General features: G+C 43.9%; 1 protein-coding gene and 1 long non-coding RNA gene across 5 annotated transcripts in view; one reads left to right on the top strand and one right to left on the bottom strand.

Annotated features, from left to right (window-relative positions):
• The window catches only part of FLNB (filamin B), a 142,666-nt gene that overhangs the window by 60,772 nt on the left and 59,517 nt on the right, over positions 1-22,377 (bottom strand). For all 4 annotated transcript variants that reach the window (XM_060631394.3, XM_060631395.3, XM_060631396.3 and 1 more), the window contains exons 3-12: positions 21,986-22,083; positions 19,118-19,265; positions 11,363-11,481; positions 10,243-10,320; positions 8,654-8,816; positions 7,639-7,836; positions 4,902-5,039; positions 3,245-3,371; positions 2,033-2,169; positions 315-508 (exon numbers count right to left, since the gene is read on the bottom strand). In XM_060631394.3, the coding sequence (XP_060487377.2) occupies positions 315-508; positions 2,033-2,169; positions 3,245-3,371; positions 4,902-5,039; positions 7,639-7,836; positions 8,654-8,816; positions 10,243-10,320; positions 11,363-11,481; positions 19,118-19,265; positions 21,986-22,083 (1,400 nt within the window). The remainder of the gene's footprint in view (positions 1-314; positions 509-2,032; positions 2,170-3,244; positions 3,372-4,901; positions 5,040-7,638; positions 7,837-8,653; positions 8,817-10,242; positions 10,321-11,362; positions 11,482-19,117; positions 19,266-21,985; positions 22,084-22,377) is intronic.
• LOC132678690 (uncharacterized) lies at positions 2,184-8,021 on the top strand. Its single transcript, XR_009609717.2, has 2 exons — positions 2,184-2,471; positions 7,772-8,021. It is a non-coding gene; the product is annotated as an uncharacterized LOC132678690 (long non-coding RNA).

The raw sequence follows: 22,377 nt of genomic DNA, 5'->3' as shown, positions 1-22,377 counted from the left end.
GCTCAGAGCCTGGAGCCTGCTTTGGATCCTGTGTCTCCCTCTCTCTCTGCCAGTCCCCTGCTCAAGCTCTGTTTCTCTCTCTCTCTTAAAAATAAATAAAAACATTTAAAAAAGAGAGAGAGAGAGAGAGAGACATAAGTGACTTGCCCGGCATTAAGAAAGTATTAAGTGGTATTACCAGGGTCCCAGCTCAGACCACTGTCCTTCCTAAACTCTCAATGGCTCCTCTCTGCCATCCCTCAACATGTCTCTGGATACCATAGAGAGGGTCAGGAGCCAGGAAGAGAGCACAGAAACATAACAAATAGACTCACCAGATCTGGGTTGTAGTCTCCTGCAGCTGGATGGATGAAGGCCATGTACGGGCTGTCCTTGATGTCCTCATCATCACACATGATGTGAACGGCATATTCGCCAGGCTCCTTGGGCCAGTACTTGACGTCACATGAGCCATCATTCTGGTCGTCATACTCAATCTTTGCCTGGGAGGGACCTTCGATGGCAAACCCTGGGGGATGGGGTGAGAAGGACCCCTGGTTACATGGTGGAAAGAACCTATTCTATGTTACTACCAACTCACTCCCTCAAACCCAAGTATCAGCCAGAAGACTGAAATCTGTGCCCCTTTCCTACAAAAACAAGCCCACTGAGCCTTTACAAGAGGTGGAAGGGCTGGATTTTATACTATGCTTTTCGTTTTTCTTTTAAACATCATCTAATAAGGAAGGTCAACCAAAACCTTAAATCAATGCCCACCCTTTGCCCCACCAAATCCTCTTCCGGGTTTTCATCTGAAGGAAATAATCAAGGATATGTGTAAACAAAGGTACTAAGTATATGTACTCAGCATTGTGTCTTTAAGAAAACCATGGAAATAACAGGAAAGCCCAATGGTAGACGTATCCATGCAATGGAAGTCCAAAGAAGCCATGGAAAATCAAGACATGGCCTATATTTATCTGAGGTACAAGATACAAAGATTACCCCTAGATATTTTTTGTGGCATATCAATATTTAGGTGTGAATGTACAGAAAAAACGTCTAGAAGGATATGCCAAAAGGTTTAATATCATACCAAAACACTCATTATCCCTCTAGAAGGAAACACTAAAGGTGATTTCTTATTTTTTCTGGTTTGCTTATTTTTACTACCTAAAACACATAGTCACCAAACTATGGCCAGTGGGCCAAACTGACCTAGTACCTGTTTTTGTAAATAAGGCTTTGCTGGAACACAGCCGCATTCCTTCAATTCTATATTTTCTATGGCTGCTTTTGTGCTACAACTGCAGACTTAAACAGTTACAGCCGGGAGAATACGGCCCACAATACTAAAACATTTGCTATCTCATTCTTTATAGAGCAGGTTTGGTGACCACTGATCTAAAGTGATTCTATTTACATCAGATATGTATTTAAAATCGGGGTGCCTGGGTGGCTCAGTCAGTTGAGCATCTGACTCTTGACTTTGGCTCAGGTCATGATATCGCAGTTAGTAGGTTTGAGCCCCACATCAAACTCTGCTCTGACAGTGTACAGCCTGCTTGGGATCATCTCTCTCCCCCTCTCTCTCCCCCTATCTCTGCCTCTCTCTCTCTCTCTCAAAATAAATAAGTAAACTAAAAAATAATAATAAAATAAGTAAAATAAAATATACTGTTATGCTCCAAAGAATATTTATTCCCCAAATTTCAAATTTCAGCAAAATTTATTCATTCATCTAAACTAAGAATTCAGGCAACAATTACTTGCAGAGTGCCTATTATGTTCCAAGCGCTGTTTCAAGCACAACATCTGTAGAAAACCTCTGTCCTTGGAATTAATGAAGAGGCAGAGGGCAACTTGAAGGGCAAGAGGAAAATGAAAATCCCAATCCCACAGCCATATCCAGAGCTGGCCACGGATGGTCAGGAGGCAAGGGGGCTAAGGGTAGTGAAGCTTGGAGGAGGACTCAACTCTCAGCCTGACATTGGGACCAGGCCTCATGTAATCTCAGCTTTCCAGAAGCCGCTGGCCAGCTGCTTCCACCTACCCAAAGACCCCACTTCAGAGCCAACGGACTCTACCACGAAGTCTGCCGACCGCCCGACAATCCCACCGTGGAGGCCAGGGCCCCATGCACGAACTTTCTGCATGCCTGCTTCAGGGCCAACTTGAACTTCAAAGGGGCTAAGAGAAAAGGAACAGAAAAAGCATTAAAGAAGAACAAAGAAGAGACTACAAACAGCCATAAGTTGTTTGCACATATTTTTTCCACTCCTTTTACCTACAGTCCCAATGTCTATCTAGCCAACCCCTTCCTCCACACAGGTGCCCCCACGGTCATTGTTATGTCAACAATATAAAGGACTGTGGCTGCCTCGGGGCACTCAGGTGGCCACTGGGTAGGCACTCAAGACACACTGCCTTGCAATATCCTTCTGATCATTCACCCTTGAATGTAGACCTCACCAGACTGTGAGCTCTGGATGGTAAGAGACAGCATACTTCTCTAGATCCTGCTTATAAGAAGAAAACTAGGTTGAATAGGCTTTATCTCCTACATGAATGAATATGCTTTAACTTTGATATGGGAGAGTAAAAAAAAAGAAAGTTTGCTTAGAGAGGTGCCTGGCTGGCTCAGTCAGTAGAACACGGGGCTCATTTGAGCCCCATGCTGGGGGTGGCGATTGCATAAATAAATAAACTTAAAAAAAAAAGTTTGCTTAGATTCTCAGAACCCTGTAATGCCCAGATATTTCTTAAGGTAAATGGAATTTATTCAGAGTTTAAAGTTGCCCCTAGGAAAGCTGGAAAACACATGAACAGGGGAGGGTAATTGTGATGCCCACAAGACAAAGCTGGAGTCTGCGTCCCTTGGCTCCTGACTGCACTCACGTAGAGAATTTTAATGTAAACCATGGCAGACTTTACCCCCATGGCATTCCTGAACAGAGGCACACATTGAAAGAAAGAGAATCTTAGTTTATATAAGGGTATATAGACACACAGCCCATTTGCTCTCTATTACTGCTCCTTCTGACTTCCCTGCTTCCCCCACCCCCCGCCCTCCACCAGCCCCAAACCACCAGCATTTGATTTAAAGCAAGGCAGCCGAAACCACAGTGACTTTCTGCTGTTTTTGAGAATAGGCCAAATGTCTGTGTGCTGCTATGAGGAAAAAAAAAAGTTTTCAACAAAGCAGATCTCTTTCCCTGGACTAAGCACGCCTCCAGAGAAGACGCAACTCCGGCTGGAGACTCACCTCTTTGGAATGTGGTGTCCCCCCCACGTGATGGCAATGCTGTATTTCCCCGGGGTGCTGGGGTAATACTCAAATGCATAGACTCCATCCAGAAAGCCTTTCTGTTTCACCAGCTCCTCCAGACCCTCTGTGGGAAGAAAGCACACCATCTTTCCAATGCAATTCCAGGCTCAGAACAAGCATCCAAAAGACGAGAGCAGAAAGACAGCAATATCTACAAGACATAAGCCACAGAGGGAAACGAAGTGGGCTGCCTCAGAGTGTGAGACCCTCAAAACCTAGGAGATTAATCCAAGCCTAAAAATAGATCCATTTCTGCCTCAAAGTGTGGGGAAAAGGAAGACTTCCCAGCTAAACGGCATTAGTAGGCTCGCTGAGCTAAAAGAAGGCCACAAGGTCCTGGACCTCCTGGGACTATATTCAGACAAATCTAGTCCTATCTCAATTTTCCTTAACGATCATAGCTAGTAGCTATCTTAGCCTCTCACAAAACTGAGGAGGGACAGAACCCTTAGGAGTATTTGGCATGAATTTCTGGCATAAATTACTGCCCTCACACATCTTTTTTCAAAGCTGGATGACAAAAGTGAGAAAGTTCCTGTATGCTCTCCACAAGAGGACAGGTTTTAGATGCTGCACCACAAACTCCAGACTGAGCCATCAGGTAGGAACTTGTTTTATGTTGAGCCCTGAGGTTTGGCTGGGAAAGCCACTTAGTCAAGCGAGAATCCAAGGTCAGAGAAAATGCCTCCTTGGCTCCTGTAGCAACAAGCCAGCAAGGAGGGCAGCCCCAGAGTAGGTTGGCTCCAGGTCTGGGCAGTCTAGAACCTTGGCCACCCTTAGAGCACAGCCCTCCTCACAGCTTGGTGCTCTGAGATCAAATATTAACCTCCTGGAGCTCAGAACACTCCTGCCCCAGCCTGTTGGGAACACAGAGGGTGGGAGAAACCTTGGCATAGGAAGTTCACATTCCCACTGAGGGCTGCTACACCTGCAGCCAGCAATGGAGAGCTGCTTATCTGCGGCAGGGGAAAACACAGGCAGAGCAGACACCTGACCTTGTGTCTGCGGTCTCCCTCCCCAAAAAGGGAGGAAGAATGAGTTGCAGAGTGCAACCCACCCCTCCATGAACAGCAGTTATCTACAAAGAAAACTTAATCTTAGGGGAATTTTATTCTCCTTCTATAAGCACTGATCATAGTAATTAGGTACTTGGCATAATTTCATCATCTATAAAATGTAACCTGTAGTGGGAAAATTACTGGCTTTAGAGACTGCGCTTGAATTCCAGCCCAGATGCTTATGAGCTGTGTGACCTTGGGCAAGACCCTTTCTCTTGAGCCTAGGTTTCCTCAAATAAAAAATAAGCCACTTCAGGTTGTCATTCCAAGGAAAGCACTTCTCAAACTCTATTGCATCACTGCTTTTTCTTTTCCCAGAAGCCTTAATATGTGAGGCGGACAAGCTACCACTGTTCCCACCTGTATCCAGGGTAGACGTAACTAATCAACCGATCCCCATGGAGCCCAGATTGCCTCAACTCTTTGACATAGCTCTCTGGGATCAATCAAAACCGGCTGTGGGATGAAATCCATATGCTATGGCTGCAAAGCCAGCCAAAGTCACACCTGAGATGAGGAAACAAAGCAGCACTTACTAGGACCCTTCACAGTCACACCGAGTTCTCCGCTTCCAGCAGCTTTGGTATCAACCTTGAAGTCTGCAGTCTCCCGGATGCGGATGCCTTTGGGCTGCAGGCCTCGGCCACTGGCCCGGCAGGCGTTTGGACTACAGGCTGCAAACACAGTTTTGACATCAATTCAACCTTTCATTCACTAGAGTTGAGCAAGCCAAGGTAACTTGGAGCCACCCGCCAAGAAAATGTTTGCTCTGCACAGAGCGCCTGTAGCAGTTGCCTGAGGCCAAGGGTCCCGTTCAGGGAACACACCAGGCTAGCAAATAAGGACACAACATAACTTTGTCCAGCCACACCGCAGAGGGACGGTAGGGGCGTGGGGGCAGGGGGGCAGTTACTTTGGCACAGAAAGAAGGAGAAGCACAGCATGCATTTGCTGAGCTCCTGGAACCCGCTGAATCCTGGCATTTATCCTCTCGGTAGTGAAGGAGAGTTAAATCTCATTGCCATACTCAAGGGCCCAGTAATTGGGAAGACCAAACTTTTTCAAGTCTATTTGAAAAATGTAGCACTTGAAAACATCTGACCACGATCCCAACTTCAGATCAGCCATTTCTTAAAGTCGAAATGTGATCGTCTTCCGCATGAAGAGCCAGAGGACAACTCAAAAAGAGACCCATTCAACCCCACCCTGGCCATGGCAGACAAATATTTGAGTGCTGTCACCAGGTAATCAGAATGTGGGTGGCTATAAATGCAACAATTAGCAGTAAACGCCACTCTCCATTTGATTTCTGGATCTAGTTTAAAAAACCTGAAGTCAGATGTCTAAAAATTAAGGACCAAGGTAGTTTCTGGTACTTCTTACATGACAGGCCCACAAAACTACTGTCCCATGGTTGATAAAATGCATCCTTGTACCCTAGGAATTCTTTGCCAACTTGGGCAACCCTTTTATGTATAGAAAAGAGAAAGCAATGGGCAAAATGTCCATTGTTGTTTATTAAGTAGCTTTTCCTTTCCAAATCTGACACTGCACATTTGGTAGTTCTCTATATGCTAGAAGTGAGATCATAGACTCCAGAGGATGAAACTCTTTACTGCATAGAAGGAAGAGAATTCCTCCTCTGGCGCCTCCACCTTGCAATGTTCTCAGCTGGCTATTTGGCAAACAACTGCTTCCCGAAAAGATATACCTATATCCTAGGAGTTGGAGACTATTTTAGCTGGTTTATGGATGAACATAAGTTTTATGGCCACACTTTATGGCAAGTGACACTGGTTTTCCATTGTGAAAACGGGATGAAGATTCTTTTTTTATATGAAATCAGTTAAGTAGTGGAAAGGTGAGTACATCAAAAGAAAAACTCTATCAATTAAATACTAAATAGTACAAGTGATGGATGGATATGCAAGGTGAAAAATGTAGTCCACAAGTGAGAGGGAATCAGAAAACAATATTAGAACAGGAAAGCTGTTAAAAATTCTTTCCTGCATATGTCAAAGAGACTTTTATTTATGAATATGTCAGTCTTGTTTTTTTTCCTTTGTCAAAAGGAGAAAAGTCGGTCATACCAGAAATAAGTCACAACAGGATGACAGGACTTCCCCCGGAGGGTTTTTATGTGTCTTAAAAAAAACAGCCAAACACTCATGGAAATTCTGAACGCGGGTAATAGTCTCAACATCAAAAGGGTAACTGCTCAGTTCATATAAACACTAAATGGAGCTAAAGAGTTTGAAAGAAACCACCAGGTCCTCCACCATTTTGAGATGTCTTAGACATGTTTCAATGTACCTAGAGAGCAGGTTTGGGGTCCAGCTAGACAAGTAACAGTGACCCCCACACTGTCACGTCTTGAGGTCACAAACAGCACAGGCCCAGCTAACGTGTGCAGGTAGCACAGGGAACTGGCATGGAAGTCCCATTCAACCAGCCCTTACCCAGCAAGATGCCTCTGGCCCAGTGCTCTCAGTTAGGAAGCCAACAGCTTCGGGGTCCAGGCTGACCCAGAGGTAGGATTCAGAGAAGAAGCCAGTTCTACGGATGCAGATGCAGAGGACAGAACAGGAAAGGCAAGTATTGGTTAGAAAAGGCAACAGAGTTGGAAAACAAAACAAAACAAAAGAACAACAAAGTCAGAAGGAAAGGGATCTGACGTTAGAGAAAAAAGCATGCCCTGGCTGCAGAAGGGGTTTAGCAGCATGGGTAAGGGGTCAAAAGAAACCTGAGTTCTACTTCTACTGATGCCTAGTCTGTACTCACTGATACTTTATGTTATCCAAACCTCAGTGTCTCCACCTGAAAACTGGAGATAATTTTAGCACCTGAAACACACTGGTTGGTGTGATGATTAGATGCAGTCATGCTAAGTGCCTGACGGCCAGTAAAGGCCAAGCAGTGGAGGCCACAGGGCACCAGTAGTGCCACAGGTGCTAACCTCAGCCACAGACACCAACTGCCCAAATGGCCTCAGTCCTGCATCTCTCAGTGACGACCCTCCGACACGAGTGTTTTGGGGAGGACTGAATGCGTTAATACAAGTGAAGCACTTAGGTCAGCGCACAGCTCACAATAAGATGTTATATTAATATCTTGAGGACAAAGCAAGCCACTTCCCACCAAAGGGGACCTGGCAGAAAGGGGACAGTGCGAGTCTAGTGTGGCCCCCACTACACCCCTGGCCTCGGAGCCCAGCTGTGCACACCGTCAGCCTCAATGCCAGAAGCAGATATATTTGGCCACCCCAGCACTCACCTTCCCCAACCTGTACAACGAAGGGACTCTTGGGAATGGTGTCCCCAGCAAAGGAGACCTTGACCACATGGGGGCCAGGCTGTACTGGTTTGTACACACATCTATACACCTGGTTTCCTTTGTCTTCCACCAGTAATTCCACAGTGTTCTTCCCCTGGGGATCCTCCACTTCAACACCAATGTCACCCACACCGGCACCTAGGAGAGAACAAGCATTCTGTGAGCCCAGGTCACCTTGTCAGAACACTCACTATGGATGAGCTCAGGTACAAGATGGAGACCGAAGGAGACAGGTACTCTGAAGGTCAAAGTCCACGCCAAGACGCAAACAACTGTTTTCTGGTTGGGGGAGGAGGGTCATAAACTTTCCTTTTCTCCCATTCCGTATTTTCTAAGTTTTCTACACTGAAAAGAAAGTGATGTTCCAAGAATCGTGTCTTATCCTCCCCACCTTATCCTTATTCCTCCCCATCAGCCCCCACACTGGCCTTGCATAGAATTTGGTCTAGCAGATGATTCTCAAAACTTAGTTTCTTTGCAACGGTTATTCAAGTCAGAAATGTGTGCAGAAGTTACCTGATAATTAATAACTAAAGTCAAGCTTGAGTGTAAGATCTTAAAGAAGAAAAGCTGTTTTAGAAAAATCTATAAATACATGGGGCACCTGGGTGGCTCAGTCGGTTGAGTGTCCGACTTCAGCTCAGGTCATGATCTCACAGTTCATGAATTCGAGCCCCACATCGGGCCCTGTGCGGACAGCTTGCTCAGAGCCTGGAGCCTGCTTCAGATTCTGTGTCTCCCTCTCTCTCTGCCCCTCCTCTGCTCACTCTCTGTCTCTCAAAAATAAATAAATGTAAAAAAAATTTTTTAGGAAAATCTATAAACATAACCAACACACGTGGAAAAAGGCACTTTTGTTGTTGGTTGTTTGAAAAGACAAAAGGTCAGGCATCCCAAACCTTTGGGGCTCCTGAGAATCATCTCAGACTCCAGAAGAAAGCCTGGTCCACAATACCTGCTGTGTAGATGTCAAAGTAGGTGGGCTTATTGGCGATGTTTCCAGCAGTTTCCAAGCCTGGGCCTTTGGCAGTGACTTTACTGGCATCTCCCTGCGCCTTGTCAACATTCACTTCAAATGGGCTCTTGGAGATGTGCTGTCCTGCAAAGAGGACTGTAACCTGCGGGTGACAGATAGATGAGATATAGTCACTTCTCCCTGCCCAGGGAGACCACCATATGAAGCCACATGCATTAACAATCTTCTCTTCCATCCTCCTAACTATACATACAAAGGTGGCTGGAACCAGAGGCCCTGGTTAAGCAACTTGAATGGGACTCCCACCTGGCTCCATCGGCCACAAGGCTGGGCCTAGGACATCATGCTTTCAGCAAACTAAAAATGCTTACATCAGTTATGGCTAGCCAATATAATAGGATATGAACAAATACTTATACTTGAATCTGTAGACATGGGACCCTTGAAGGCAGCTGCAGAAGGGGCCACTGACCCCCCTAGTGGTACAAGGTATAGTTCCAGGATTTCAAACCCAGAGTCAAAATATTTTTCATGGAACCAAAAATCACTCTCAGATACATAAATTTGAGATACAGTATAGATTTTCATTTAAAATTTGAGTTGGGGGTGCCTGGGTGGTTCAGTCAGTTGGGTGTCCGACTTCAGCTCAGGTCATGATCTCACAGCTCATGGGTTCGAGCCCCGAATCAGGCTCTGTGCTGACAGCTCAGAGCCTGAAGCCTGCTTCAGATTCTGTGTCTCCTCTCTCTCTGCCCCTCCCTGCTCATGCTCTGTGTCTCTCTCTCTTCTCTCAAAAATAAATAAACATTAAAAACAAAATTTAAAAAGTAAAAATAAAAAATAAAATAAAATTTGGGTTGGAGCTCTCATCTTTTAAATTTGAAGGGGCATGGAGTTGGGTTTCATATGAATTGACAGAATTAATTACATCATAAATGCTCCCTTCAAGATTTTTTTTCTCCTAAATTTGTGATATCCTAAAGGTGTAAGAAAAATCTATAGCCATGATTCCAGGTGAATTCACTAACAACCAAGGTAGTAAGTATGGTCCAGGTCTCAAAATATTAGCATGGTACACAGGGATAGGCCCATGTGTGCTGTTGAAGGCTTTCTTTCAAGGAAAGGCACACTCTTGGGTCACCCTACTCTCTTGCAAGGCTCCCTTGGCTCCTGTCCTATAGGCCAACCGGACACCCACTCAAATAGAACTCAAAATGTTGCTGAGACGAAGAACCTGGGGACCAGACCCCCAGCATTTTTCCAGGTGCATGACTGGGACACTGGCTTTGACTACATTCAACTGGCCTTCTCCACACTTAAGCCCCAATACTTATAGATGCTCTGGAGCACCCCAAAGAGGAGTACTTAAGGAAGCATTAAAGATAAAGAACCCACAGCTTAGCATCTATACTCCAGGCATGCAGCTACAACCACTTGTCACCCAGATGGAGTTTAAAAAATCTTAAGACATTGCAAAGAACCTAGTAGAATTCAACCTTCCTAAGAGACACATATTGAAACAAGCCCAGAAGAGCAGTCAAAGCAACAGCCAGAACACCTCATCTTACTTTGTGCAGCCCGGTGACCTTGGGCAGATACTCCACAGAGTATGTCTTGTTCTTGTCACTGTCTGGAGTCACTTGTGCCTAGGACAGAAAATGAGCAATAGTTAGAGAAGGCGATGGGTGTCAGTAAAAGTATGCTATGCCAGCCAAGGCCCTGCCACAAGGTGCCAGGTGAAGACCCTGTCCTGGCGATTTCCTGCACCATCACTTCTAAAGGATGCCCCAGGAAAGAAGCAGCCTAAAGTCACAGAAACAAGGTCACGTAGCCCAAATGTATACCCAAGTCCTAACTCTCCACTGTCTCAGGGCTGGAACTCACTAGATGAGACGGACCATAAAGCGAGTAACTTAAACCTTTATTGGTCCAGTAATTATTAAGAGTTTATGGGGGCGCCTGGGTGGCTCATCTGGTTAAGCATACAACTTTGGCTCAGGGCACGGTCTCCTGGTTTGTGGGCTCAAGCTTCGCATCAGGCTCTGTGCTGACAGCTTGGAGCCTGGAGCCTGCTTTAGATTCTGTCTCCCTCTCTCTCTGACCTTCCCCTACCCACACTCTGTGTCTGTCTTTCTCTTGGTCTCTCTCTCTCAAAAATAAATAAACATTAAAAAAAGAAAAAAAGAGTATATGAAATGCCAGGCCTAGTGTCAGATACCAAAAATAAATCGGGCACAGTCCCTGCGTCAGTGGGAGAAACAGACAATATACCAGTAAGTGTAGAATTTCAGATGGTGCTAAGCACCAGGAATAAAATCCAGTGTTAAGAAGATAAATAGAAGGAACAGTATGGGCAAAGGCCCTGAGGTAGGAACCAAGGATAGTCAGTCTCGGAAGAGAGTAAAGCAACAGTATGTGGCTGTATTGTACTGCATCAGTATTGTTGTTATTCTGGTCTTGAGCATCTGAAACTTCAATTTACAAGGCCTTTGCTAAATCCAAAGTATCCCTTATTTTATTAAACACTGTGTCCTTGGGTATTGATTTCTATTACGTTTCAAGGCATAGTCCTGAGACAATTACTCTGACTGCTCTAAGCCACAGGATCCTCTTAGAAAATGAATGCACAGTCCCTGGCCCTGTCACAGCCCCAAAAGTTCCATGGAGTGGCAGCGTCTTCCAACATACCTCCTCTTTGTTCCCTTCTGGGTCCTCAACAAACACCATCACGTCTCCTTGCCCGGCACTGATGGTGTCCACAGTGAACTTGGCTGGCTGCTTTACCATGTTTCCAGTAGGCTCGATTCCTGTCAGGTTTACAGAAGCACATTACAAGTTAGGTGGGGGCCTTGACATAGGCCATTACCCACAGTGTTCCCTTGTTCTGTTCCTTCTGCGGGAACTGAGAGATGGGACCCAAGCCTGTAGCTACCATATAAGAACATCTGTGACAAGGATTATCAAACAGGTCAAAAGCCCTAATTTTGTCCTTGTTATTTAAGTGATATCCAATTCTGAAATATTGAGAGAAATTCAGTAGAAGTCTCTACAACTATGAAAAATGAACATAGTAACTACCAGTGGGGTTTGCCCTGAGGGAGGTGACACGGGGGAAGGAGGAATGAGGTATAGGAGAAGAGCTCATTTTTCACTAAAGACAATTGTGTATTGCTTGAAAGGCTTAAAAATTGCATTCAATCATTATTTTTTTAAATAAACTATTTATTTTGAGATGACTGAGCAAAATAATTTGAGATACGCACCTGCAGGTGAAAGAAATAATACCTTTTATCCAGTTCCCCAAATGTTACATTGTACAAAACTCTACTACAGTATCACAAGAGTCCTGAGCTTGACACAGTCAAGACAGAGAACATTTCCATCCCCACAGGGATCCTTCATGTTGCTGCCCTCTCATCGCCATACCCACTCCCTTCCTACCCCACCCTCTTCCCACCCTAACAACCACTAATCTGTTCTCTATCTCTATAATTTTATCATTTCTAGAATGTTATATAAATGAAATCACACATCATGTAATCTTTTGGGGTTGGATTTTTCTACTAAGCATGATTTTCTGTAGATTCATCCAGGTTGGTGCCTGTATCAATAGTTTGTTCTTTTATTGCTGAGTTATATTCCATGATATGAATGTACCACCATTTGTTTAACCATCTACCCACTGAAGGACATTTGGGTTGTTTCCAGTTGTCTATTGCTGATAAAGCTGCTATAAACATTAGTGTACAGGGTTGTATATGAACATAGGCTTTCATTCCTCTGGGATAAATGCCAAGGAGTGCAATTGCTGAGTTGTATGGTAGTTACAAGTTTAGTTCTTTTTAAGAAACTACCCCCACTGTGTTCTAGAGTGCTTGCACCATTTTACATTCCCACCAGCAATGGATGAGTGCTCTAGATCTGCTTTCTCTGCATCTTTGCCAGCATCTGGTATTATCATTACTTTCTATTTTAGCCACTTTGATAGATGTGTAATGGTTTTAGTTTGCATTTCTCTTATGGCCAATGATACTGACCATCTTTTCATGTGCTTCTTTCCCATTTGTACACACCCTTCAGTGAAATGTCTGTTCACATCTTTCGCCCATTTCATAATTGGATTCTTTTTACGACTGAGTTTTGAGAGTTCCTTCTTTATTCTAGATACTAGGTCTTTGTTGGATATGTGGCTCCCAAATATTTTCTCCTGGCCTTAAGTTTGTCTTCTTGTTCTCTTAACTACAAAAAGTTTTAAATTGTTCTAAAAAGTTTTTAAAGTGGGGCACCTGTGTGGCTCAGTCAGTTAAGTATCTGACTTTGGAACAGGTTATAATTTGATAGTTCATGAGTACAAGCCCCACATCAAGTGAGCTCAAGCCCCACTTTGGGTGAGCTCAAGCTCCACTTCGGGCTCTGTGCTAACAGTGCAGAGCCTGCATGGGCTTCTCTCTCTGTCTCTCTCTCTTTCTCTCTCTGCCCCTCGTTCACTCACTCTCTCTTTCTCTAGGAAATAATAAAATAAAATTATAAAATAAAATAATCTAAATAATAAATAAATAGTTTTTAAAAGTAAAGTCCAATCATTGTCTCCACAGCATTTTGAGTTCTGTTTGAGATGGTGTCTACGTGGCCTGCAGGGTGGAGGCTAAGGGCACTTGTCTTCCAAGAGAGTGGAGTCATCCAGGAGTGTGCCTTCACTGTAAGAAAGCTTCAACAACACAGTCCAATCTTCATGTGCCATGCCAAGACTTCAAGGCACAGGCCACACTTCATGACATTTTTTATGTTCTTAATTTTGGTGAAGTCCAACGTATTATATTTTCCCTTTTATGGGAAGGCACAGCGCCTGACAGGGCTGGATCCCAGCTGAGATCATGGCCTGAGTCAGACACTCAACTGAGACACCCAGGCACCCCTTTCTGAGTTCTTATCATGGATTCCTGTTGAATGTTGTCAAATGCTTTTTCTGTATCAATTGATGTGACCCTGTGATTTTCCTTCTTTATGGCCTGTTACGGTAGTAGATTTTTTATTTGATGTTTATTTATTTTGAGAGAGAGAGGGAGAGAGCATGCGTGCATGCACTTGCTTGAACAGAGGGAGTGATGGAGACAGAGGGAGAGACAGAATCCCAAGCAGGCTCTGTGATGTCAGCGCAGAGCTCAAATCAGGGCTTGATCTCACCAACCATGAGATCATGACCTGAGCTAAAATCAAGAGTCAGATGCTTAACCATCTGAGCCACCCAGGTGCCCTGGTAGTAGATTGTTTTGACTGATTTTCTAATAGTGTGCCAGCCTTGCATCCCTGGAACAAACTCTGCTTGATCATGCTCAATAATTCTTATCATATATTGCAAACTATTTGCTAATATTCTGTTATATACCTTTAAAAAAAAAAGATTGTATTTATTAACCCCAAAGTCATTCCACTTTGCTATTTTCTGCCTTGGGTTCTGGCAGCCTGTTCAATATTTTTAAGATATTTGTAAGATCTACCAACTGCTATTGCTCATTATGTTTTGGGCTTCCGATGATTTTAAGGGGTGCTTTGGTGGCTCAGTTGGCTAAGTGTCCAACTTTGGCTCCAGTCATGATCTCACCATTCGTGAGTTTGAGCCCCCTGTCAGGCTCTGTGCTCACAGATCAGAGCCTGGAGCCTGCTTTGAATTCTGTGTCTCCCTCTCTCTCTCTGCCCCTCCCTGACTCACACTCTGTCTCTCAAAAATGAATAAGCTTCAAAACAATTAAAAAAAAAAAAACGCAAACTGAAGAAGCTACATAGTTGGAATTCATTTTGGCACAGAAAAAAGGCAGGAAAGAAATACCTCGGACCTTGAAGGAAAGAATGGGATTAGCAGTTGGGAAGCAGGGTTTTCAATTTTTATGTTCTACATTCTTCTTTCGCTTAGAATGTATGTAATGATCAGGTCACTTAATGCATAAATACGCACTTAAGATATGCACAAATACCTAGTCCATCTGATTCCAACAGCCTGAGAAATCATTTACTCTGCTACTTACCCAAGGCTGGGCTTGGGTTGGCCCACCTTGGCTAATAACTATGGTTGGTCAGGAGGCTGAACCCCACCCAGCCTCTGTGAACTCTCTCACAGCTGTGCTAACTGTAAGGACACAATCATTCCCCCAGACTCCTCACAAGGGCGCTTAAGGCTTGCTCTGCAGTGAATGCTTTACTCAGAACATGGGTTTCAAGAGAGGTTTCCGCTTAGCTCACGGATGCATGCTTTCAACATACCTAACCCCGTAAGCAAGCCCACCACAAAGATCTGTTTGTGACTGTAAGTTTGCCTCACTCCAGCCCTCTATCCTTTCAGTGAATGGGTCTCAGTGAGTAAGATCTGCAAGTGCCAACCGGCTGGTAACTGCAATTTGGCCAACGTCCAAGAGATAAAATTAAAAAACAAAACAAAACAAAAACACTCTCAATCCTTTTAGAAACTAGAAGATGAAGTGTTCTCTATACTTTGGTTCACTAGGCAAAAATGAAGCAATGTGGCCACACAAGAGAGAAAGAAAACTGCCCCTGCCCTCGGTCTCACCACAGGACAAAGATAAAATCTTAAGGCTCTACCCATGTGGCCTGATGTGTGGCTCTGTTGCCCAAAATGACACTTGGCCCTCCTACTGATAACAAGAGAAAAAACAGACACAGAATTCTTGTACAATCCACAAATTCCACTTTTAGGTACACACCCAAAAACTGAAAGCGGGGATTCAGATACCTGCACACGCACGTTCACAGCCGTATTATTCACAGTAGCTAAAGGTGGAAGCAATTCACATGTCTGTTGTCGGAAGCATGGATAAAGCATGTGGTATATACGTGGGGTATATACATTGAGCTTTAAAAATGAATGAAATTCTAACACATGCCATGACATGGGTGAACACTGAAAACATTTTACTAAGTGAAGTAAGCCAGACACAAAAGTACAAATATTTTATGATTCCACTTACATGAGGTACCCAGAGTCGGCAAATTCATAGAGACAGAAGGGAGAATGGAGGTTTCCAGGAGATGGGGGAGGGGGAAATGGGGAGCTATAGTTTAACAGGTATAGAGTTTCAGTCTGGAAAGATAAAAACATTCTGGAAATGGATGGTAGAGACAGTTGTACAACACGGTGAATGTACTTGATGTCACTAAATGGTACATTTTAAAACAGTTAACATAGGGAATGTTATCTTATGTATATTTTACCACAACAAAAAAATGCAAAAAATATATACCTATGAATACATACATGTATGTGTGTACATATATATTTTTTTTAAGGTGCGTTTTCTCCACAAGGACAGAAAATGTTAAAAAAGGCAGATCAGGGTGCCTGGATGGCTCAGTTGGTTAAGCATCCGACTTTGGCTCAGGTCATAATCTCGCAGCTCACGAGTTCAAGCTCTGTGCTGACAGGTCAGAGCCTGGAGCCTGCTTCAGATTCTGTGTCTCCCTCTTTCTCTGCCCCTCCCCTACTTGTGCGTGCACGCTCGCTCTCTCTCTCTCTCTCTCTCTCTCTCTGAGAAATAAATAAACCTTAAAAAATAAATAAATAAAAAATAAAATAAAATTTTTAAAAGGCAGATCAGGGGCACCTGGCTGGTCAACAGGTAGAACATGCAACTCTTGATCTCAGGGTTGTGAGTTGGAGCTCCCTGTCGGATGATTACTTAAAAATAAAATCTTAAGGGGTGCTTGGGTGGCTTAGTCGGTTGAGCACCCGACTTTGGCTCAGGTCATGATCTTGCAGTCCGTGAGTTCGAGCCCCGCGTCAGGCTCTGGGCTGACGGCTCAGAGCCTGGACCCTGCTTTGGATTCTGTGTCTCCCTCTCTCTGCCCCTCCCCCGCTCATGCTCTGTCTCTCTCTTTCTCTCTCTCTCTGTCAAAAATAAACATTAAAATTTTTTTAAATAATAAAATCTTTAAAAAAAAAAAGCAGATGAAGGAAATGGCAATGACTAGCTACATTCCTGAACTGTAGCAAATAGTCATTTTCTAGAAAACAGCATCGTGAAAGGAAACCGTTTCACATTAACAATGGGGAAACTGGACAGCCAGTGATAAGGTGACCTCAAACAAGCATTTTATGCCTTGATTAAATTCAATCCATTTGACCAATTTTGTCAACAAGAGATTTACTTTGCTGTTTGAAGCTTTTTTGCTATTAAAGAAGCATGACCTTGAAAATCAGAGATTCCTTATTCTAGCCACCACCCTTCATTATGCTTTAGGGAAAGCACTTTTAAAACAAGCATGGACAGGGGCTTATGGGTGGCTCAGTTGGTTGAGCGTCCAACTTCGGCTCAGGTCATGATCTCATGGTTCGTGGGTTCAAACCCCACATCAGGCTCTGTGCTGATGGCTCAGAGCCTGCAGTCTGCTTCAGATTCTGTCTCTGGCTCTCTCTGCCCCTCCCCCGCTCGTGCTCTGTCTCTAAAATACATAAACAGTAAAAAAACCAAAACAAAACAAAAAAAAAACAAGCACAGACAAGCCAACCTTCAAGTGAATGCACATCCGGAAAGGGCTTCAAACAAAGTGCCCAGTCCCTATACACACAAATGCACAAATGATTGCACAGTGCCACCTCGATGTCAAAAGGAACCTCAAAAGGCAAGTTGGTTTGTTCCAGAACTATCAGGGTCTCTCTGGTGTTCTAAATCATGCTAAACAGATAAGAACCTGACCACTAAGATTGAGAACTGCACACAGCACCACTGCCCTGGCCCTTGGTCACCTTAAGACTAAGCTGACACCAAGTAGGGAAATGATATTTTCAAAGGGAATGAGTGTATGGAACATCTTGTTACAAGACAAGTGCTTTGCACTCTTCAGGAAGTCGATGTTATACATAAAAAAAATTTTTTTAAGGGAAGCTATTCTAGATTTAAAAAGTCTACAGGCACCTGGGTGGCTCAGTCAGTTAAGAGTCCGACACCTGATTTCAGCTCAGGTCACGATCTCATGGTTGTGAGATCAGGTCCCGCACTCAGTGCAGAGCCTCCTTGGAATTCTCTCTCTCCCTCTTTCTCTCTCTTTCCCTCTGCCCCTCCCATGCTCATGCTCTCCTTCTCTCTCTCAAAATAAAAAAAAAAACAACAACATTTCTTTAAAAAGAGTCTAAAGAAACAACAAAATTAGTAAGTCAATCTTTTTTAAGTTTATTATTACTTTCTTTGGAGAGACAGCACACACATGCAGGGAGGGCACAGACAGAGAGAGGGACTGAGAATCTCAAGCAGGCTCTGTGCTATCAGTACAAAGCCCAACATGGGGCTCAATCTCATGAAATCTGAGATCATGACCCTAACTGACTAAACCACCGAAGTGCCCCTGTAGTGAATCTTAATCAGATCTTGGTTTATAAAACAGCAAAAACTATGACAGACAATTTTAGGACAATAGGGAAATTTTCACATAAACTGGATATTAGTTGATATGAAATTGTTAATTTTCTTACTGTGATAATGAAGACTGGTTATACAAAAGGATGCCCTATTTTTAGGAGAGGCTTGCTGATGTACTGAGTGAACTGTCACAATGCCTACAGTGCATTTTCAAGAATTCGACAACCACACACACACACACACACACACACACACACACACAAAGGGCTCAAGAAAACTATTGTTAGAAGGGTTAGAACCGCAGATTCTAGGAGAGGATATACAAGATATCTTGTGCCTCTAAATGTGATCCCAACTGTAATTACGAAAATTAAGAAATATAATACACTCCTTCCTTTCCCCATAACAAAGGGAGTAAGTTGTAGCTCACGGGGCTAATCTTTACCAGAAACCACCCTGGGCTGAAACACAACAGTTCTTAAAAAGCTGGTGTGCTTGAAGTCAGATGGCAGCCAGAACACCAAATGCCTCAACATGCCTTTACCCCACCATAACATTCTGAGCAGAACACTGTCCTGCAGCCCGCAGTGGCCTCAGTGATCATAAACAGGATGTCTCAGCAAGGAAGTGTCTGTCAGGGGGTCACAATAGCTCCCTCCCCATGTGGAAATCTGAAGCAGCGTGAGCATGACCAAAGGAGAAATGAATCAGCAGCCTGATGACACAGGCACCTGCACCCCCTATCCCCAGCAGATTGGGCCTCTCTGATTTCTCATATGAAAAATGGGAAAATAGTCCTGTCTTCATCCCACGGTTACTGCACTAAAGTCACAATGCAATAAACTCATTCTCCATCACATTAAAGCAGCAACATTTCTTAAAGCCTAGATTCACAAAGCAGAAAAGTTGCTTGTGAACAAATGGACTTTGAGGTAAAAAGCATCTGACAAAGGAGGCCTGGGAGGTCTTCAAGGATCAAGCCTATACATTCTTGACTCTAAGAACCTTCTTCCTGAAGCCACATAATCATGTCTAAGACCAGAGGACAAGTCTCAAACCCAGCAAGACCAGTGCTTACCTCGGCCATAGGCCCTGGCTTTCTTCGGGTTGAGTTTGGGCTTCAGAGGAGCCCCTGGCTTGAGCTTGGCTTTGGGGAACTGGGACAGGTAAGTCATCACCGAGTGCTCATCCACATCGGGGTGAATAATTTCTTCAGGAGTGATGACCTAGAATAACAGCATGGTAGGTGAACACCCAGAGTACATCACTTATAACCGCTAAAGTTTTTGCAAATGTCTCAAGTCAAACACTATAGACATTAAGAAATTGAGTCAGCCTCTAAATTAAGTGAAATTATATCAAATTACATGCCAATGTCAGTGTTTTTAACCTTTTAGAGGTGTCATTATTCGTTTCAGAAGCTGAGGACGCCCTCCAGACAATTTTTTTTATGTTTATTTATTTATTTTGAGAGAGAGAGAGAATGCGTGCACACGTGCACGAGCAGGGAAGGGACAGAGAGAGAGGGAGAGAGAGAGAATCCCAAGCAGGCTCCGCGCTGTCAGTGCAAAGCCCAATGTGGAACCCATGGTTCATGAGATTATGACCTGAGCCGAAATCAAAGAGCCAGACACTTAACCAACTGAGCCACCCGGGAGCCCCTCCTCCAGGCGATTCTATATGTAATTTCCAGAGGTGCACACCCACCCTCCAAAAAAGGCCTGCTCACCCCCTACCCTGGGGAAACTTTCCAGAAGGGGTAAGCTGTGTCAAGTGAGGAGAAAGAAGAAACAAGTATACACAGGATTTGCACATATTACCAAGAAGCACATAAACTGGCCTTTCCCTTTGCTCATCTACCCATTGCCTGCATCTCTATTAACTCTGCTACCAATAAAGAATAGTAATAAAAAAAAAAGAGAGGGGGCGCCTGGGTGGCTCAGTCGGTTGGGCGTCCGACTTCGGCTCAGGTCATGATCTCACGGTCCGTGGGTTCGAGCCCCGCGTCAGGCTCTGTGCTGACGGCTCAGAGCCTGTTTCAGATTCTGTGTCTCCCTCTCTCTCTGCCCCTCCCCTGCTCATGCTCTGTCTCTCTCTGTCTCAAATATAAATAAACGTTAAAAAAAAAAATTTAAAATAAAAAAAAAAAAAAGAGAGAGAACACAGCAACATATTAGATCTGTGGTCTTGCTACATGCTGAAGCCCTAACCACCCGGGTAATGGTATGGGGAGGTGGGGCCCAAGGGAAGTAAGTGGGTTTAGATGAGGTCATGAGGATAGGGCCCCCAGGATGGGATTAGTGCCCTTATTAAGAGAAGGAAAGACCAGACCTCTCTTTCTTTCCCATGTGAGGGCACAGCAAGAAGCCAGTTGTCTGCAAGTCACAAAGAGGGCCCCTACCAAGAACTGACTCTGCTGGCACCTTGCTCTTGGACTTCTAGCCTCCAGATATGGGAAATAAACTTCCGTTGTTTATACCATCCAATCTATGGTATTTTGTTAGAGCGGCCTGAGCTGATGACAATGGGTTTCAATACATTAAGAGCCGTTAAAAAAAATAGGGAGGAAGTTAATTTCTCCTGACACGTAGCCTAGGAGCAAGATTACTCCCATGCTTGGCAGGTAGCCTCCTTGAAGGCATCACAGCCTCAGGCCTACTACCTGACCTAGTCCTAAACAGTACAAAAAATCTCTCTGCCCCCAGTAAGGGTACTGAGGAGGTAAGGTAAGGCAGTACTCCTCAGACCAACAGAAGGCTCTGTCTCATGAACCAGGTTAACTAAATGCAGATGAATAACATATATACCCAGCTTCCCTCACCCCAAAGTAACACACACACACACACACACACACACACACACACACACACACACCAGGAAACATACTGATCATTATCCTCCAGCAACAGAACAGCTACTTGGGTTTGAACAATTGCCTTCACTCATTCCATAAAATGTCGGATGTGCATTGATTTGACATTTCTTCCAGGCAGCTCCCTCAACAACTATACAGTGCCAACATCACATGTACGTCAAAAGTAGATGGTTTTAGGTTTAAGAGGAGATGAAAAAGATACCACACCACTTACTGAGGGTGGGAGAGCCAAGAAATGGGCCATGAAGCAGAGACATGATGTCAAAACCAAAGAAATACAGGCAAAATTTTCTATCTCCCAAGGGATCCTATTACAAAATACACTGAACTCGGCTCTGATTACTTAGTCCATAATGTAACCAGTGGTGAGGTCATCCATCCACGGCACTGGCCACCTACAAGTTCTCTTGACCAGGGCTTCAAATATGGGAGTCTTGGTATTTAAATGTCAGGGGGAGTTTTTTAGCCTCCTTGAAAAACCTTAGAAGACAAGACCTCAACTACGTAATGTGGCTACTGTCAATGGTACCCAAGATTTATTCAATTTCCAAGTTCTCTTGTCATATTCCTGTGATAGGATTAGGAGCAATACAAATTCTTCCACAATTTCCAATAATGGTAGGTTATCCTGGTTTAAATTTAAAAAAAAACTTCTAAGTCCTATGACTTTCCCTAAGATACTGAATCTTAAAAAAAACTTCTAAAATATGTAAAAAGTGGTCACATATTGGCTATTTCTTACAGTTCAACCTAATCATTAAAGTCTACATTTGCAGTCTTGTATCTCAATACAGTCTTTGAGATCTTTGGAGCAGAAACACTAGAAAATTTTCCACATGTGACAGAGCACTGTGAAGATTTTTGAATGATCTACAAGCACCTAAATCAATGGGAACCTATTATTATGGGTAAACTGAGGAAGAGGGGAGAGTGTCATAGGCAATACTCTCTGAGGGCTGAGGCTGAGGATGTCAGACTGCCTGCCACACCGAAAGAGGCATCCACAGAGTCTCAGAACAAGCTGGAGGATGGAAACAGCCCCATGGGACATGGTGTTGCTTGTATATATACCTGTGGGACACCCAGCCAGTCGTCTGCTTGCTGCATAGCTTCCCGTGCATTGTCCACAGGCTTTCGTGGATCCCAGGATTCCCAGTCTGGACACAGACCTGTTAATATGACACAAAAGATTCTGTTAATATTAACTCACTGAAAAGATTAAAGGAAGCCATGTGCTTAAATTAAACCCCTTTGGTATCTTAATTCAGAGAACAATTTCTTCCTAAAATCACAGTGAACTGTATATTTTAAGGGCAAAAAGTATCCACTCCTCCAGAGTAGAAACTATTCTGAGTCTAAACTGAGAATTCTCCTTCAGGCTGTTATTTTCTTGCATTAACACAGAGATTATTCATTCCTTGAAGGTGTGATATAAATAAATAAACAAAGCCTATAAAACTATT

The sequence above is a fragment of the Panthera onca genome, chromosome A2 (genome assembly GCF_046562875.1).
Source record: "Panthera onca isolate mPanOnc1 chromosome A2, mPanOnc1 haplotype 2, whole genome shotgun sequence".
NCBI classification, from domain to species: Eukaryota; Metazoa; Chordata; class Mammalia; order Carnivora; family Felidae; genus Panthera; species Panthera onca.
Note: the sequence above shows the minus strand (reverse complement) of the source record. Positions and strands in the feature narration are given on the sequence as shown.